This window comes from Rhinolophus sinicus, chromosome 12, assembly GCF_057876585.1.
Source record: "Rhinolophus sinicus isolate RSI-liver-muscle chromosome 12, RSI-T2T, whole genome shotgun sequence".
In the NCBI taxonomy this organism is placed as follows: Eukaryota; Metazoa; Chordata; class Mammalia; order Chiroptera; family Rhinolophidae; genus Rhinolophus; species Rhinolophus sinicus.
In genome coordinates, this window is record NC_142512.1 from 20,624,114 (window position 1) to 20,641,394 (window position 17,281).

General features: G+C 60.1%; 1 protein-coding gene across 2 annotated transcripts; it reads left to right on the top strand.

Annotated features, from left to right (window-relative positions):
• Positions 1-1,596: 1,596 nt before the first annotated feature.
• Positions 1,597-17,051, top strand: GIT1 (GIT ArfGAP 1). 2 transcript variants are annotated; one of them, XM_074320804.2, is made up of 21 exons: positions 1,597-1,918; positions 7,463-7,596; positions 8,095-8,207; positions 8,329-8,434; positions 8,975-9,192; positions 9,277-9,371; positions 9,709-9,751; positions 11,577-11,603; positions 11,767-11,815; positions 12,247-12,319; positions 12,879-12,976; positions 13,402-13,513; positions 13,632-13,765; positions 13,940-14,092; positions 14,165-14,395; positions 14,484-14,537; positions 14,717-14,803; positions 14,928-15,001; positions 15,099-15,281; positions 15,401-15,464; positions 15,639-17,051. In XM_074320804.2, the coding sequence occupies exons 1-21, from the start codon at positions 1,867-1,869 to the stop codon at positions 15,849-15,851; spliced, it is 2,313 nt and encodes a 770-aa protein (XP_074176905.1). In that variant the 5' UTR covers positions 1,597-1,866; the 3' UTR covers positions 15,852-17,051. The 2 variants fall into 2 exon arrangements, with proteins under 2 accessions (XP_074176905.1, XP_074176902.1); XM_074320801.2 differs by lacking the exon at positions 11,577-11,603 and having other exon boundaries at positions 1,730-1,918.
• The last annotated feature ends 230 nt before the right edge of the window (positions 17,052-17,281 follow it).

A 17,281-nucleotide genomic window follows, 5' to 3' on the forward strand; every position in this document is an offset into this window, starting at 1 on the left:
CACAGCAGAGAAACAAAGACAGCCAAGCGATGGGGCTTCCAGCAGCCGCGTCGACATTTAATAAATGAACTTCCATAGCTGGGGGTCGATCGGGTGAACCGGCGTCCACCGCTGGTGGGCTGTGCGCCGGGTATGGGCGGCCAAGCTACTCCCCCCTTTGCCGAATCTGGGGCCACCAAGCCTAGGACTGACTCCTCCGTGCGGGTGCAGCACTGGGAGGCAGGTGTTGCCCACCCCCACCCATACTCCGCGAGGTATCCTTGCTGGCAGAAGCCCTGCCAGCCAGCGGCTGGCTGTGGGGGGAGGGGAGGCCTACCGTATTTTTTTAAAGGTGTGATTATAAATATATCCCGTGGATCGCGATTTCAGACAAACTTGTCAATCTCGGCTGCAGCGAAAGGCGATGGCATGTATTTTGGGTGATGTGACTCATGAGCATTACTTGTCTACCCCAGGGAAGCAGCCAGTACACCCACAAGTCACTGCTGCTCTGGCACCGCCGGGATAAAATCGACCAACTCTGGCACCCTTGCCCAAGGACTCCCCCCTCTCCTCCCCCCCCCACCCCTGTCACAAGGCAGGATTCCCTGCCGCTTGGGAACTCTCCCTTAATCGTGTCACCACTGACCTGGCCCCCAGGCCTGGCCCTGGGAACCCCTGCCCTCCCCCCTCCCCACAAGCAGAGTGCTCTGGCCTTTTGCTGCTGCAGGGATGGGGGCTGGGTGCACGCGGGGCACACGTGTATGGGGGAGCATGCTCAGTGCAGGGGTGCACCCACGTGCGGCATGCGCCTCTGCTCCCTGTCCCCCACCACCACCTCGCCGAGTCTCCGTGTGAAGTCCAGGAAGAAAGGCTGCTACAAGAAAAAGTCCCTGTATGTTACACACACATGCCCTGGACACACACTCTGGTGGCCCAGAAACACCATACACGTATACAAGACGGATGACAAGTGGATATTACTGCACACAGGCACAGTGGTCACTACTCCGGAGGTCTTTAAAAACCGCCCAGATGCTTTCCTCTCTGGATGGAAGCATTGAGAAAGGCCAGAGGTAGAGCGATACACTGCATGACCTCTCTGGCACCTGGGCGACCATATTGTTGGCGGTGTGCATAGTCAGCAAGGGTGTGACCACACACACACCTGGACACGCAGATGTGGGCACATGCAAGACCAGGACGCACACCTTACCCCAACCAAAGATAAGCGGGTACCCCAAACCACAGCCCCTTGACGAGGAAGGGGGCCTGAAGCTCCAGCTCCTTCCTCTCTTCCCTGATTCCCAGGGGCCACTGTCCCCGCGCCCGACCTCCCAGTCCACCCCCAATCTCGAAAGTGAAAGGGCTGTGAGAGAGACTCACACTACCTCCGGGGCAAAGGAGCGCCAGAGCTGGGGCCAGGGCCGCAGGCGACTCTGCCCGCTCCAACCCCGCGGCGGCCGCGGTCCCTTTAAGCGCTCCCGCCCCCTCCCGCCCGCGCTCCCGGCTTCCTTTCTCTGGGAGGCGCGGCCCGCAGGGCCGGTCGGCGGGGCGGGTGTGCGGACTGCCCCTCCCCCGGTGGGCAGGGCCTGCGCCGTTTCCTGCAGGAGCGGCCGGGAGCCGCGCAAGGGGCGGAGAGAGCGAGAGGCGAGCGGCGGCGGGGCGGCGCGGGGCGGCGCGGGGCGGAGGGCGCCCGAGGGCGAGCGGGCAGGCGGGCACGGCGGGTTCCAGGCCAGCCCCGGGGGCGGTCGGTTGGCCGGGCGCGCGGAGCCTAGCCGGGGCCTTGCTGGAGCCGGGCCGGGCAACAGGGGCCGCCGCCGCCCGGGCCCGCCGCCCGCGCCCCCCACGCTGGCCCAGAGGGCTGCGGCCGCGTCGCCGCTGAGGATGTCCCGGAAGGGGCCGCGAGCGGAGGTGTGTGCCGACTGCAGCGCCCCGGGTAAGCAGGGCCAGGCCGGGGGCGGGACCGCGTACGGAGGCCGCCGCCCGGCGGGCGCCGGGGCCTGGCGGGAGCGCCGTGCGGGGCCGGAGGGCGGGGTGGGGCTGGGGGCTGCGGCCTCCCGCCTCCGGCCTCGGCCCCCTCCCGGGCCACTGCGGAGCCGCGTCCTTGGCAGGAGGGCTGGCCTGGGGGCCCCCTGTTCCCTTGCGTCCGCGGACAAGCGAGGAAGGACATTCCCGGCGCCGCCTCCCACCCCTCAGTCTGAGGGAGGCGGGCAGCCTGCTGCTCCCCCCCATCTCGATATCCAAACGGAAGCGCCAGCCTGGGGTGGCAGGAGAGCTGTGGCGGAGGCCGGCAGGGTTTAGGAGGTGGGGGCGAGTGTGGTTTTGTGTCATCTCAGTGCCACCCCCGCGTCTTGCACCTGCTGCTCGCATGGTCTGCTGGCCCACTGGGGTGGCGGAGGGCAAGGGGCAGAGAGCTGGGCAGATGGGCGGGGGTGGGGGTGGGGGCTTGGATACTGTTTCCTAGCGAGCAGATGAGGGGGTGGCTACTCCTGGAACTCCCTGCCCCAGGCGCCCAAGGCTGGGGCTCCTTGCAGGGCCTGATGTTCAGGACCAGAATGAGCCTGGGCATGGTCCACCGAGGCATCCCCAGGTCACTGGGTGACTGGGAGCAACTAGACTTGGCTTTTCCTGTGCCCCAGGAAGGCCTTCTTGGGAAGGTGGCTTGGCATTGCCCCAGCTTGGGCACAGACCCATCCTGGTCCTCTAGCCCAGTCTGGCCAGAAATGGGTAGGAAGCAGTGCTGAGGGAAGCCTCCATCCCAGGACTCCGTTGGCTTCCTGGCTGTATTTACCGTGGTCTTTCCCTTTTCCCTCCCAGCAGAGTCAGGTCCAGGCTGATGTGAAACCCCCCTGACCTGCTGAGGAAGTGAGGAGCAGTGACCCGAGAGGCTGCTCCCTTCTATGTGGGAGGACGCTGCCAGTGATGAGGCTGAGCAGCTGGCCTGGGGAAGGAAGCCCTGGCCTTTGTCCATTCTCTCTTTAGAAAAGGAGCTGTCTCCCTGGTAGACTTTTGGGCAGGCTCAGGGGGTCTGTGAACTCTAGGGGACTGTGGGCACACTAAGTGTGAGAGAGTGGGGTGCTAGCTTATGGGCCCGTAACTTCCAGCCACACTGTGGACAGGCCCAGGACCACAACAGGTTGAGATCCACAGATGCCCTGGTGGTTCTATGGCTCCAAGCTAGAGCAGGTAGGAACTGTGGGTACCTGGCAGAGGCAGAGTACTCTGGGGGTGGTTATGACCCTGGGACCTCCTCTCAGAGCACGCCGTGATCTAGAGAGCTCTGAAGATGCTGTCTGCGGGGTATGTGTCCTTACCCCTAATTAGCTGGAGACTATGATCCCCTTTGCCCCAATCACAGGCAGGTCTGGGGATGGAGGGACTCAAAGGAAAGCTTGCCTTCTATATGTGTGTCCCAGGCTATTCTAGACCTCTGCTGGGTGGGCGTAGCATGGTGGGGTGGGCCACTAGGATTGGCAGGGGTATGCTGAGCAGATGTCCTATCAGGGGAGCCTGGATTTTAGTGGTGCCTTTATTTCCTTCTTAGTGACCCATGGCAAGACTTTCCTCACTCTGGGCCTCAGTTTTCTCAACTGTGAAGCAAAGAAGTTGGAGTAGAAATGGTTTTTAAGGACTTTCCTAGCTCTAAATCTGTGGTGCTGACTCTGGGCTTGAGGGCCATAGGACAGCATCAACACGGCAATTGTCCTTTCTCCATGTCATTTGACTGGCTAAAGCCTCTGGGCTCTGGAAGGAGTGGTGTGCATCTGATGTATTGGACTGCCCAGCTCTATCCCAGTCCTTCCCACAGAGGCATTTGCGCCCTGGGTACCTCCTTTCCCCCTGATCCAGGATACAGGTCAGGAAGAGGCAGGTGGTGAGGTGAGGATGGTGAGGTAGGCAGGGTGCTGACAAAGTCTTACTCATCGCCCCACTCCAGCACCTAGCATGGTGTCTGGTACAGAGCAGGCACCTCCCAAGTGTTTGGGTGCTTGTCAGGATCCCTGCTGGCTACCTGCGGCTACCCCCCCCCCCTTCCATACAATACGTGGAGTGAGTGGCATTCTCAGTCTGGGAACTATAGCAGCGCCAGGAAAAAGCCTGAGGGGAACCGAGAATCTGGAGCCCAGACCCAGACCACGTCCCGGGCGTGTGCCTCCCGCCCAGCGTCCTAGGCTTCTCACTCCCTCTGGTAGGAACCCTGCAGCCCCAGCCCGGGAAATGGAGTTGTGTCTTTTTTGTGGTTGGTTCATTGAGGGGTTATGGAGGTGAAAGGTGAGATGCAGCCTGACCCCAAAGGCCCCCATTCTCCCTCTGCTCCCAGGTCTGGGCACATGGGATAAGCGTATGTTGTGAGGCAGCTGGGCATAGCTTGGCTGCTATGGCAGCTGGTGCCACCTCGGCAGGCACCATCTGTGTCCCTGCCTGCCTTGGGGGTTCAAGAGAAGGGGCAGGGGTCAGTGAACCTGGAGAATGTGTGGGGCCTCCTTCTTTCCCCTCCACTCACCCTGCCACACAGTCCTGGCCCAGCTCTCAAGGGCCCGCTCCTTACCCCTGGGCCGCCATCTTAACCTTTCCACTTCAGCAGGCACAGGAGTGGAGACCAATGGGCACCTTGGATGAGCAAGGCTGGCCATTGGCTAGGGACATTTGGGAACCTGCAGGCTCATTCGTCTCTTCATAATGTAGATTGGTGTGGGGGTGGGGGAGTGGTGGGCTTTCTTCCTCTTTTATGGACATAACTTGTGTATGGGAAAGTGCCAGCACCTTACTGTTTAGCCTGATGAGTATGTACATGTATATGTAGCTGTGTGACCACCACTCCAGTCTAGAGGTGGAACATTTCCATCACTCTGCAGGGTTTTCTTGTGCCCCCTCCCCATCAACCCCCCCCCCAAGGTAACCACCATTCTGACCCCTATCCCTGTGGATCACTCTTGTCTGCTTTCAAGATGGTGGGCGTCTCTCTCTTCCCTAGTGAGGCTCTGGCTCCTAGCTCAGGAGAGGCTGCCCTTTGTAGTAGACCTGCTGCGGCCCAGAGGCCACTAGTGGCTTTAAGGGGTGGCCTGAATTTACCTTCGTAGAGGCCGCCATGGGATTAGCACTGGTTACATTATCCCAGGACCCCTCCCCCACTTGCCTGCACTTACCAGACCCCCATTCTGGTAGAGGCGTAAGTCCAGGAGGGTTGGCAGGACACTGAGGAGGTCACCACCTCCCCTAGCCCTTATGTTCCCCTATCCCTTCTGCCCCATATTTGGTCCAGGGAGTCTCTTGGCAACAGGGTCCCTTTAACCTTAAACTTCAATAGCCATTTGACTTTCAGAAACTCTTCTTGGCCCTTCTGCTTAGGAACTGGCCTAAGTGGGGCTTTGGGGCCCCTGCTTGGGTATGGCCACGGCCCCTTGGGCATAGGGAAGAAGTAGTAGGGTGAGGGTGGGCTTTTCATCTATCATCCAGACCTGAGCTAGCACCAATGTCAGGGTCCTGTGCCCAACCTTCCTATTTGAGGTCATTGTGGAGGGGTGGGCAAACCCCTCCCCCAGCGTAGGAGCGTGCTAAGCAAAGCTTTGGACTGCATTCTCCGGGTCCTGGTCTCGGGCACTGCCATCTTCAGGGACTTGCCATGTCTGGTCTGGCCCTGGATGTCTGGCCAGTCCTCCCAGGCCTGGCTTCTCTGGTAGGACCACGGGTCTGGGGTGGGGGTGGAGACTTCAGGGCAGCCCATTTATGATCCTGGCCTGGGCGGCTCCCCACTTACAGGAAACCCCACCATTTCAACAAGAGGAATTTAGGCTGCGTCATTTCCAGCTTCCTGCCTGGGCTGCCGGAGGTGGCTAGAGGGCAGACCCCTGACCCAGTGGTGTTTGCGAGTGGGGGGAGGGCGTTTTCCATGCCTGGGGTGCCTCACTGCTTGGGTAAAGCCAATACTAAAGTGTGCATTCAGGCTCTTCATTGGCACAGATGGTGGGTCCCTTCCTCTCAGGCCCCTGGAATCAACCCCCCAGGAAAGTATAGCAAACACCTTGTGTATCCCTCTGTTGCCCTGTTTTGGGGGTCCCTAAAGAAGCACTGACCCAAGGAATTGAGCTCCCTCTTTCACTTCCTGTTTCCAAGCCATGAGGGGACACCTGCTGTGGGCAGAGCTCATGCTGCTCCCTGACTCAGAGTCTCCACATACTTCTCCTGGGAACTTTGATGGAAGTCCTTGCAGGGAAGGGTCTGAGAATCACCTTCTGGTTGGAGAGGCTTTCATTACCCCTGAGCCCTATGGGGCAAGGCAGAGAGCCAGCGCACCCCCACCCCCCACCCCCAGGACAGGGCTTTCTGAGACTGGGGGGGGGGGGGGGGGGGGGGCTAGGCAGAGAAGGGTGTCCTGGGAGAGAGGCTCCCTGCCCCCACTCTCCAGTGGCACACAATGGCTGCTTTCTCCCCATGACCTTTCCAAAGCCTGAGCTGTATGCAGCTGTCTCCTCCCCCTCTCCCAAGGGGCCTGGGATGGGTGGCATCTCCCCTGCCGTTGAGAAGGACCCCAGGAGCTCCCACCCTGCCCTGCCCCCTCTTCATGTTTCCAAAGTTCACTTCTTAAGGAGTAGAGAGTGACTGCCAGAGCCCTCGCCCACTGGGGGCTGCCCCCTTCAGAGCAGAGTCAGAGGGACCACAGTGGTTATAGACATGGCATGGTCTCTGGCATCTAAGTGCCTGGGTCCACATCCCAGCAATCCCACTCATTGGCTGTGTGACCTTGAGCAAGTGCTCTAACCTCTCCTGGTTGGTAAAGCAGGGGTATAGCATTTTCTGCCTTGCCTAACCATTTTGAGAGGCAGCTTACATGCAGTACCCGGTGGTACACAGCGGTGCTCAGTCAATGTTAGCTCCTTTGCTCTTTCCATCCTCCATAAGAGGGGCTCCAGCTCAGCCCATCAGTGATGGTGACAGGAGGCTTGGGCATGAAAAGGCCTCTTGCTTGCCAGGATGAGGGCAGAGTCGGGAGCCTCTGTAGGGGTGTGATGGGCCAGGCAGTTGGGCCAGTGGCTCCTGCACCCAGAAGTCTGGGTGCAGGAGAGATGTGGCACTGACCCAAACACAGGAGGAGAGAGGGGTGTGTGGTGCGTAAGCATCAGGGTTGCATCCCCTAGGGGATTTCTGCCTCCCCGGGGAAGGGCTGGGACAGCAGTCTTGTTCCCTGCGGAAAAGCTGTGGGACTGGTAGTGGCTGCAGGACAGAAAACCAGTCCTGTAAGTACGCCCTGGGGAACCACTCCTCCTCACAGGGGCAAAGATGTGTAGGAAAGGGCTCGGCTTTGTCAGTCGCCAGCTTGGAGCCTTTGAGGAAATTCCTCCCGCTGCCTTAGCTCCGCTTCCTCATCAGGACCTTAGGGGGACCGAGGGAGTGACTGTGTGTGGAACACTAGACAGAGTGCTGGCCCAGAGCAGGTGCCCTGCCCCGCCTGGCTACGGCTGACCCCGCCCCCACCCCGCAGACCCTGGCTGGGCGTCCATCAGCAGGGGCGTGCTGGTGTGTGACGAGTGCTGCAGCGTGCACCGGAGCCTGGGACGCCACATCTCCATTGTGAAGCACCTTCGCCACAGCGCCTGGCCTCCCACACTGCTGCAGGTACGGGGCCTCGCGGGGGTCCTCCTTCCCACAGCCTGCGGAGCACAGGTACATGTTCCCCACACCCACATACACACCTGTCTGGATTCTCAGCGCCAGTTCTGCTTATCGAAAGTGGCCCACGAGGCACTCCCACCCCACGCAGCGCCCACCTGGGGCCGAACCTCTCCCTGACTCTTTCTACCCATCCACTCACCTGTGCAGAGAGGAGGCCTCCAGGACTGGAATCCAACAGATCTGGGCTCCCACCCCAGCTCTGCCACTTACTGGCTTGGCTGTGTAACATTGAGCAGGTCACTTAACCTCTCTGAGCCTTGGCGTGCTGGCTGTGTGACCTGAAGTGCTACACAGGACCCCAGTCCTTGGGTGGCCTGACTGGACACAGGTGCAGTGGTGTCAGGCACACAGTAGGCCCTTCGGTACTGTTTGCAGCCACACTGGCTGCAGCTGGTGCCCAGCTCGCAGTGGGCTCTCTGACTTGGCATCTCCTCCCCGCAGATGGTGCACACGCTCGCCAGCAATGGGGCCAACTCCATCTGGGAGCACTCTCTGCTGGACCCCGCACAAGTGCAGAGCGGCCGGCGCAAAGCCAACCCTCAAGACAAAGTCCAGTGAGTCGGGCTGGAGGGGTGGTGGCAGGGGCTGCGTGGTCTGGGATGTGGGCCCGGGAGGTGGCTGGGTGACTGGCCTCTGTTGCTCGGCTCCCCATTTTCTCCTGTGTGCCCCTCACAGCCCTATCAAGTCCGAGTTCATCAGGGCCAAGTACCAGATGCTGGCATTTGTGCACAAGCTTCCCTGCCGAGATGATGACGGGGTCACCGCCAAAGACCTCAGCAAGGTTTGGGGGGCCCCACAATGGATGGGTGGGCCTCTCCTCTCCTGACCCACAATGCCCTGAAGACCTCTCCTTTGTCACTGCCAAGCCCCAGGCCCCAAAGGCAGCCAAGTCAGGCAAGAGCAGCGGGCACGGCGGAGGGACCAGAATATGTGGGCAGGCTGCAGGTGGTCAAGGCCCCTCGGCTCCCAGGTAGACATACCAGGCTAAATTCCTCAGCTGCCACCCAAAAGCTGGGACCACTTGGGCCAGTTTCTTAGCCTCTCAGAGCCTCAGTTTCCTCATCTGTAAAATGGGAAAGAAATAACAGCATTTCGTAGATAATGCCTGGTCCAAGTAGGGCACGCAGCACGTGGTAGATGTGACTGACAACAGCTATTATAAATTGGTATTAACTCCTAGTGGGAAGCTGTCTGTCCGCCCTGACAACCCAACTTCAGCTGGGTCCTTGGAGCTGGTAATAGGAGCCCCAGGCCCTGCCTGGACTGGAAGAGGGGAGGGGCCTCATGCACACACGTTTGTTGCACACTCCGCTCCTTGCAGCAACTGCACTCGAGCGTGCGGACGGGCAACTTGGAGACATGTCTGCGCCTGCTGTCCCTGGGTGCCCAGGCCAACTTCTTCCACCCAGAGAAGGGCACCACGCCTCTACACGTGGCTGCCAAGGCGGGGCAGACGCTGCAGGCTGAGCTTCTTGTAGTGTATGGGGCCGACCCTGGCTCCCCTGACGTTAATGGCCGTACCCCCATTGACTACGCCAGGTGAGGGTCAGGGTGAAGGGTGAAGCTTGGGTGGGCGGGGGGAGTGGGCTCTTGCTGCAGGCTGAGCCATGCCCCTCCCCACAGGCAGGCGGGGCACCATGAGCTGGCCGAAAGGCTAGTCGAGTGCCAATATGAGCTCACTGACCGGTTGGCCTTCTATCTCTGTGGACGAAAGCCTGGTGAGCAGAGTTCGGGGCTGGCCTGGCTGTACCAGGCAGGTGGGACTCAGACACACCCCAGCAGCAGGTGCCATGGTGACAAAGCCAGCTGGGGAACAGCGTTGCTAGGCAACTGGCTCCTGTGAAATTGCTGCAGGCTCTGGGCTGCAGCACATTGGGGTAGAGAATGGGGGTGGGCCTAACTTCCAGCCAGCTCTCAGGGGTCTTGGGGGTGGCCTGCCCTCTTCCCTTTTCCCTGACACTTCTGGGTGCCAAGCCTTGCTCATGGCAGTGAGGTGGGCTCCCAGCTGCTAAGGCCACCCAGCACCAGTGACTTGGCATTTTTATTTTTGTTCAGATCACAAGAACGGGCATTACATCATCCCACAGATGGCCGACAGGTGAGTACCCACCTGACATCCTTTCCCAGAGGTTGTTAGAGGCCGTGTGGGTGCCTGACCCTCAGAGCTCCACCTCTCCCACTCCCCAGGCTTTAGGGGCCTGGGACCCCTCCCCATCCCCACTTCACCCCTCTAGGGGCTGGAGGCTCAAGCATTTCACAGTCCAGTCCTCACTCCCTAATGCTGGGCCTGGGCCCCGCGGCAGGTAAGATGTGTCACTCAGCACTTGTCCAGCGTAGCCTGAGCCCCGTCCTGTCAAGCACATAGAGCTGGAGTACAGGGAGCACCCCCAGGAGCAGGGGATCACTGGGTTCTGTTCCCAGGGGCGCTGACCCCACTGTGAAATAAACCTGCTCCTCAGTGAAAAGGTGGTGGGCTCCAGGGATTTGACTAACTATGGGACTACTGGCCAGGCCTCTGTGGTGTGCTCAGAAATTCGGCAGGGGTTGGGGGCAGGGCATGGCACAGTTCAGGTGTTTCTCCCTCTGATCTGAGAGGCCTGAGGTGCCCAAGCTGTGGGGGACATTCTGCCAACCTCTCATCCAGCTCACAAGGTGGATGCTGGCGCCCCCTGGTGGCTGCCTTGGATGGCCGAAGCTTCATGCCAAGCTGTGGCTTCTGGCCTGGATCTGGAGAGAGGAGGGAGGCTCTATCCCTCTCCAAAGGCCAGTGTGGCAGATGGGGATGGTCAGGCCTGGGCGCCTCGGATCCCTGAACTCAGACATCCAGTTCTGAAACCCCAAGACTCCCCCCTACTTCTCTGGTCTGATTCTGCCTTGTCTGTATGCCTGAGTGTGTGTTGAGGGGCAGGGGGGTGCTATAAACACATATGGGCAGGTACTCAATGAAATGTTACTCGAGCACCAGCTGCTGTTCTAGGCACTGGGACACAGAGGTAACTCAGACATGGTCCCTGCCCTCAAGGAGCCCACAGCCTAGAGAGGGAGGCAGCCTAGTCAAACAGTTGTAGTTCAGTGTGGGAAGTACAGCAAGAGTGACGAAGGCATAGGTGTTAGAAATACTGTGGCAGGAACTGCAGGCAGACCATGAGGCTGAAGCATATTGTGAGAGGCAGGAAATCCCAGGAGCAAGACTGGAATAGAGACAAGGCGAGAGAGTGGCCAGTGCTGTGAGCCCTGTCAAGGGCTGTGACCATCCCCAGGGCAGACGGGTTCCAGGCCTGGATGTGTGGAGTTAGCTCTGCTGCCTGTTGGCTGTGTAACTTCAGGCAGACTACTTAACCTCTCTGAGCCTCAGTTACCTTTGCTAGAAATGAGGGCAACAGTACCTATCTTTCTGGACTGTTGAAAGGATTAAATAAGATAATGCATACAAAGCATTTAGCACATTTTTAAAGTGAGCTTTTTGTTGAAGTATGCCACACATGCCTGTTATTATTGAGATGTTTTTACGACCAGGGGTCAAAAAGATCACCCTGGGTTGCTGGGTAGAACAAGGATAGTAAGGGCAAGACCAGAAGTGGGATGCTGGATTAAGAAATTACTGCAAAAGCCCAGGCAAAACCCAAGCAGGAGGAAATGATGGCAGAACCTGGGGAAAGCCTGTCACAGGCTAGAGGTTGAGGGAGGTTTCAGGTGGTTCTCAGGAGTCAATGTTGGTGCTGGGTGAGTGGGTCACCGAGAGAAGGAGCGAGCCGTCCAGGAACAGGTTGGGGGGGTGGATGAGTTCAGTCTTGTACACTCTGGGTCTGGTGTGCACACGGAGATGGGTCTGAGCTTGACGTGGAAAGGCGTGTGCTGCCCTGCTCCTGGGTAATTGCTGCCTCTATCCTGTTCTTCCCTCTGCTGCCTTTCTCTGGACTTAGATCTCGGCAAAAGTGCATGTCTCAGAGGTATCTGCCATCTGCCACGGGAGCAGGCTCTGGAGGTTGGGTGGGGCAGGGTGGCTCTTGGTGGGATCCCTGCATGTTGGGGAGGTCATTGGCAAGGGCCTGGCCACCTCTCATGTTTGGCCTCTTCCTTCTTCCCCATTCCCATCTCCCTCCTTATCCACAGCCTGGACCTGTCCGAGTTGGCCAAAGCTGCCAAGAAGAAGCTGCAGGCGGTGAGTCTGCTCAGACAGGCCCCTAATACTTGGAGCTGCTCCCATTTCTAATCCCCCCATCCCTGCGATTGCTCCCCCTTTCTCTGACCTGGTACCCTTTTCCAAATCTTTGACCTGCCCTCACTCTAGCCTCCCCAGTCTCCTTTTCCACCTCCCCACCCCTTGTTTTTGACCCTGGTTCTGCCTTCTAAAGGCTCCCAGAGCCCTAGCTCCATCTCTGACCTACAAGGGCACTAGCTGTTCCCTCCCACTGGAGTCTGGCGGACAGACCCCTACCCCACTTTCCAGTTCTGGGACTGTGGGAGCTGGGTGTCACAAGGGACACAAGCGATTTCCCACATCTGATGGCATCCCAGTAAGCTGGCCCTGTCAGCGCTGAGTGCCAGGGCCAGCTGACCTGACAAAGCCTGTGTCCCGCTCTGTGCCTCTAGCTCAGCAACCGGCTTTTTGAGGAACTTGCCATGGACGTGTATGACGAGGTGGATCGAAGAGAAAATGATGCTGGTGAGCAGGGAAGGTCTCAGAGACCTTGGGCAGATAGATAGGACAGAGCACCTACCTTCTGGGGAGGGGCTGGGATCGCTTGCGGCTCTAAGAAGGGGTGTCTGGGGTTGGTCTGCCCAGCAGGCCTGCATATACATCCCTGCCAGCTGTGAGCCCGCCTGGGCAGCTTCCCTGGCCCAGCAGAGTGTGCTGAGCTGGAGGCAGCCAGCCTGCGCCTCCCACCCCACCCCCAGACTAGGGCTCATCTCTGTTCTGGCTTCCTCCCACTTTGGCTCTCTCCCCAGTCCTGCTCCACCCCCCTACATCACTCCTTCCTGGCCACAGCCAGATTCCAGCCCAAACTCTAGGCTGGGCCTGGCGAGAAGGAGTCGCCTCATTCTGTCCGTCAGTCCCCAGCTGGCCTTGCCCAGCCTTGCTTCGCCTGTCTGAAGACCTCTCCTGTTTTGAACACCAAGTTTGGTGGGCGTGGGGAGGAGCCAGGAGCAGTGCTGAGCCCTCTCCCCCCTCTCCTCCCCGGGCCTGACCACCTTGGACATCTGCTCCTTGCTCCTCCCCTCAGTGTGGCTGGCTACCCAAAACCACAGCACCCTGGTGACAGAGCGCAGTGCTGTGCCCTTCCTGCCTGTTAACCCCGAATACTCGGCCACACGGAATCAGGTAAGGGGGCTGGGCGGGGGCCTGGGGCAGTCTCTTCCCTTCCTGGGGTTGCCAGCTCTGTGGGCCCTGCCCTTCCTCTCCTCACTGGCTGTTGTCTGGGCCTGGGCCTGGGCCTGGGCCTGGGCCTGGGCCTGTTCTTCTCCACCCCTGGCCGAGGCCTTTCTCCAGGCCTGGCTGGCATTGGGATATGGGAGTGGGGAAGAGGCTGTTCTTTTGAGCACTTGACGAGCAGCCTCCGGTGTGGGGGCGAGGGGAGGGGAGGGGAGGGGTTCCAGCATCTTCGTGAGAGCTCCCCTAGGCACCTTGAATTTATGCCATCCCTCACCCCCTGTCCTGGCCAGGTGAGCCAGGCTGAGACGTTTTCGCTGTGGTTATAGCCGATAGCAGGGGTCCCCTCATGCCGCCGGGCCCTTTCTACCTCGCAGGGGCGGCAGAAATTGGCGCGTTTTAATGCCCGAGAGTTTGCCACCTTGATCATCGACATTCTCAGCGAGGCCAAGCGGCGGCAGCAGGGCAAGAGCCTGAGCAGCCCCACAGGTGGGAAGGGCGCAGGTGGGCTGTGGGCGCTGGGCCCCGTTCCAGCATAGTCTCTTTCCGGGATGGCCGGATAGACGGCTTGTGTGCTGAGCCCTGAGTGACAGGCCTATGCCCTCAGACAACCTCGAGCTATCTGCGCGGAGCCAGAGTGACCTCGACGACCAGCACGACTACGACAGCGTGGCCTCGGACGAGGACACGGACCAGGAGCCCCTGCGCACTGCCGGCACCACGCGGAACAACCGAGCCCGGGTCTGAGTGCTGCCCCGCCCCCGCCCTCCCCTGGCCTCCACCAAGACCCGGCTCTGTCCGCCTGTCCCCCGGGGCCTGCAGGACAAGTGGGCTGCTCACAGCCTTGAGAGCACACCTCTGAGGCCGTTTGTCCCGTGCCCCTGCTGGCTGACCCGCTTATGTCTCCCTCTGCAGAGCATGGACTCCTCGGACCTGTCTGATGGGGCTGTGACGCTGCAGGAGTACCTAGAGCTGAAGAAGGCCCTGGCCACCTCCGAGGCAAAGGTGCAGCAGCTCATGAAGGTCAACAGCAGCTTGAGTGATGAGCTCCGGAGGCTGCAGAGGGAGGTGAGGGCTGCAGCCTTGGGGTGGGGGGTGCTGCCCAGACCCGTGGAGTTTCTGACACCGCTCCCTCCTCAGATCCACAAGCTGCAGGCGGAGAACTTGCAGATCCGGCAGCCGCCAGGGCCCGTGCCCACACCGCCCCTCCCCAGCGACCGGGCAGAACATGTGTCCATGGGGCCTGGTGGGAGTGCCCACCGCAGGGACCGCCAGGCCTTCTCCATGTATGAACCAGGTTCTGCCCTGAAGCCCTTTGGGGGCCCACCTGGGGACGAGCTGGCCACCCGGCTGCAGCCTTTCCACAGCACTGTGAGTTGCTGACTGGTGTTAAAGGGTTGGGGAAACGGGCTGGGGCCACCACAGGGCCCTCTGTGACACCCACTGTGCTAACCCCCAGGAACTGGAGGATGATGCCATGTATTCTATGCATGTCCCTGCCGGCCTTTACCGGGTAAGCAGGGCCTGGGGCAGGTGGGTCTGTTTCTGCAAATAGGTTCTGAGCCCCAGCGAGTACCAGGCTTTCTGCCGGATGCTGGGTACAGGGATGTGTGTACATACCTCAGTGTGAGGAAGCTGGAAAGGGGGTGACAGGGAGGAAGAGAGACTGACTGCAGCACTCCTGGGTTTCAGATCCGGAAGGGGGTATCGGCTTCAGCTGTGCCCTTCACTCCCTCCTCCCCGCTGCTGTCCTGCTCCCAGGAAGGAAGCCGCCATACGGTACCGTCACATCCCCTATGCACAAGGGACAGGCTGAATGGGGTGTGTGCATGGGAGGTGATGGGGGGCTGTGTGGCTCTGTGAGTGTGTACCTCACCTACCACCCCTCCCCTGCACCCTCCAGAGCAAGCTTTCCCGCCACGGCAGTGGTGCCGACAGCGATTATGAGAACACACAAAGTGGGGACCCTCTGCTCGGGTGAGGCACCTGGCGGGAGGGAGGTCGGGTGGGCCTGGGGGTGTCTGAGGGTGCAGGCCTGATGGCTGGAATGTCTCCTTGTAACCCTGGGCCTCAGGATGGAAGGGAAGCGGTTTCTAGAGCTGGGCAAGGAGGATGACTTCCACCCCGAGTTGGAAAGCCTGGATGGAGACCTGGACCCTGGGCTTCCCAGCACAGAGGACGTCATCCTGAAGACGGAGCAGGTTACCAAGAACATTCAGGAATTGTTGCGGGCTGCCCAGGAATTCAAACATGACAGGTATGGGGTGGGGTGCAGGCTTTTATGGCCTCTGGGTGTTGCAGAGGGCCAGTGTTCCCCTATCGCTGGGCACCTTCTCTAAGAGGCCCTCTGATTTATACCTTTCCCTCCCTCCATAGCTTTGTGCCCTGCTCAGAGAAGATCCATTTGGCTGTGACTGAGATGGCCTCTCTCTTCCCAAAGGTACAGGAGCCAGCGAGAGGAGCAGGATTGGGGGGGGCCTCAGGGTGTTGTAGGGGTAGAGAGTCTGACCGCTGCCTGGGTGGAGACACAGATACATTGGGCCATGACTGTGGCTCATGGTTTGAAGTCCGAGACCCGACTCCCTCATCCCTCCTCCCTGCTTCCTGCTTCCAGAGGCCAGCCTTGGAGCCAGTGCGCAGCTCTCTGCGGCTGCTCAACGCCAGCGCCTACCGGCTGCAGAGCGAGTGCCGTAAGACAGTGCCCCCCGAGCCGGGCGCCCCAGTGGACTTCCAGCTGCTGACGCAGCAGGTGATCCAGTGCGCCTATGACATCGCCAAGGCTGCTAAGCAGCTGGTCACCATCACCACCCGAGAGAAGAAGCAGTGACCACTCCCCCTGCACCCTCACCTACACCCTGGGACCTCACTGGCCATGGGAGCTGGGCCACTCCAAATACTAATCCCCGCCCCAACAGAGCCTCTGGCTCAAGTGCCCTTAGTGCTGCCACTCTCCCCTGGCAGCCAGGTGCCCTGGTGCCCACCCCCCCTCAAACCCCCAAGGATGGGGAGGTGGGGTGGCAGGAGCTTCTGCCCCCCACATTCCATGCACCTCCCCCTGTACATAGCATCCCTTCCCTTCTAGTGGGCAGGGGCCTGTAAGGCATCACTCCCGGCCCCTTGCCCTCTGGGGCACCCTCAGCAAAGGGTCAGGTGGGGACACTCTGAGTGGGGCGGTTTCCCCTACATTTACCCCACCCCCATGAGCCAATTCAGCCCTATTGGGGGCTGAGTGGGGGCATCCCCTCCTTTGTACATAATCTCTGTGGATGTCCCCGCCCTGTAGCCACCAGCCCCCATGCTGCTCTCCTTTAATGCCAAAAGGCCCCCGCCTAGGGCACAGGCTCCAGCCTGTGTTCCCGGGGTCCCCAGCAGCAAACACTGGAAAACTTTTTTTTTCCCCTCTCCTCTCCCACCCCTTAATTTTAACGTTGTGGTAACTGAGTGTCCCTGCGTGCCTGCGTGTGAGTGTGCGGGGCGGCAGTGCCGTCCCGGAGGCCTGGCCCATCGGGAGTTTTGTGAGGGGTGAGCGGACCAGAGCAGCAGGACCAGCGTTGGGGTTCAGCCTCCCTCTCCCCCATCCTGGGGCCAGGGATTGCCTGGGTGACCAGCTGGGGTCCTGCCCACTGTCTCCCCTCATCACTCCCACCACTCGTACCCCTTCTCTATGAACTTAAAAGTGAAAACCACTTCCCTCCATCTCTCCTCCTCCCTTGTGGAGGCGGAGTGTGCTGGCTAGGGCAGAGAACTGAGCACCTGAGCCTGGGGCTGGCTCCCCAGGGTCCCCAATTCAGCTAGAGGCCCCTCCCTTATAACCTCTGAGAGGCCAGCACCTGTGCCTGCGGTATCTGTGTACCTGGAACCTGGGCTGCAGCCTGGGAAGGCTGGAGAGGCAGATGGTAGCACCCACCAGCTCTTCTCCCCATCCCACCTGTCCCAGGGGGCCAGGCTCTACCTGTGTGGTGGTGGTGGGCTGACTGTCAAGATGTGTGTCATGTACATTTGTATCAAAAATAAATAAGTGACCATGTGCTGTTTCTGATGCTTCGAGAATTGAGGGGAGTGTCTGGGGAGTGGCCGAAATGAATGGGAGAAAGACAACCGCGGGGAGAGTGTGAAGCAGGGTATGCAGACGGCAGCTGCTCCAGATTCTGCTCTGAGGGAAGGGAAGCCCTCCTGTTGGCTTAGAAAAGGAACTTGTAAGTAACAGTGTTTCAGTAACACCACCATCCCCACCCCCACGGGTTCCATCACGCTCCT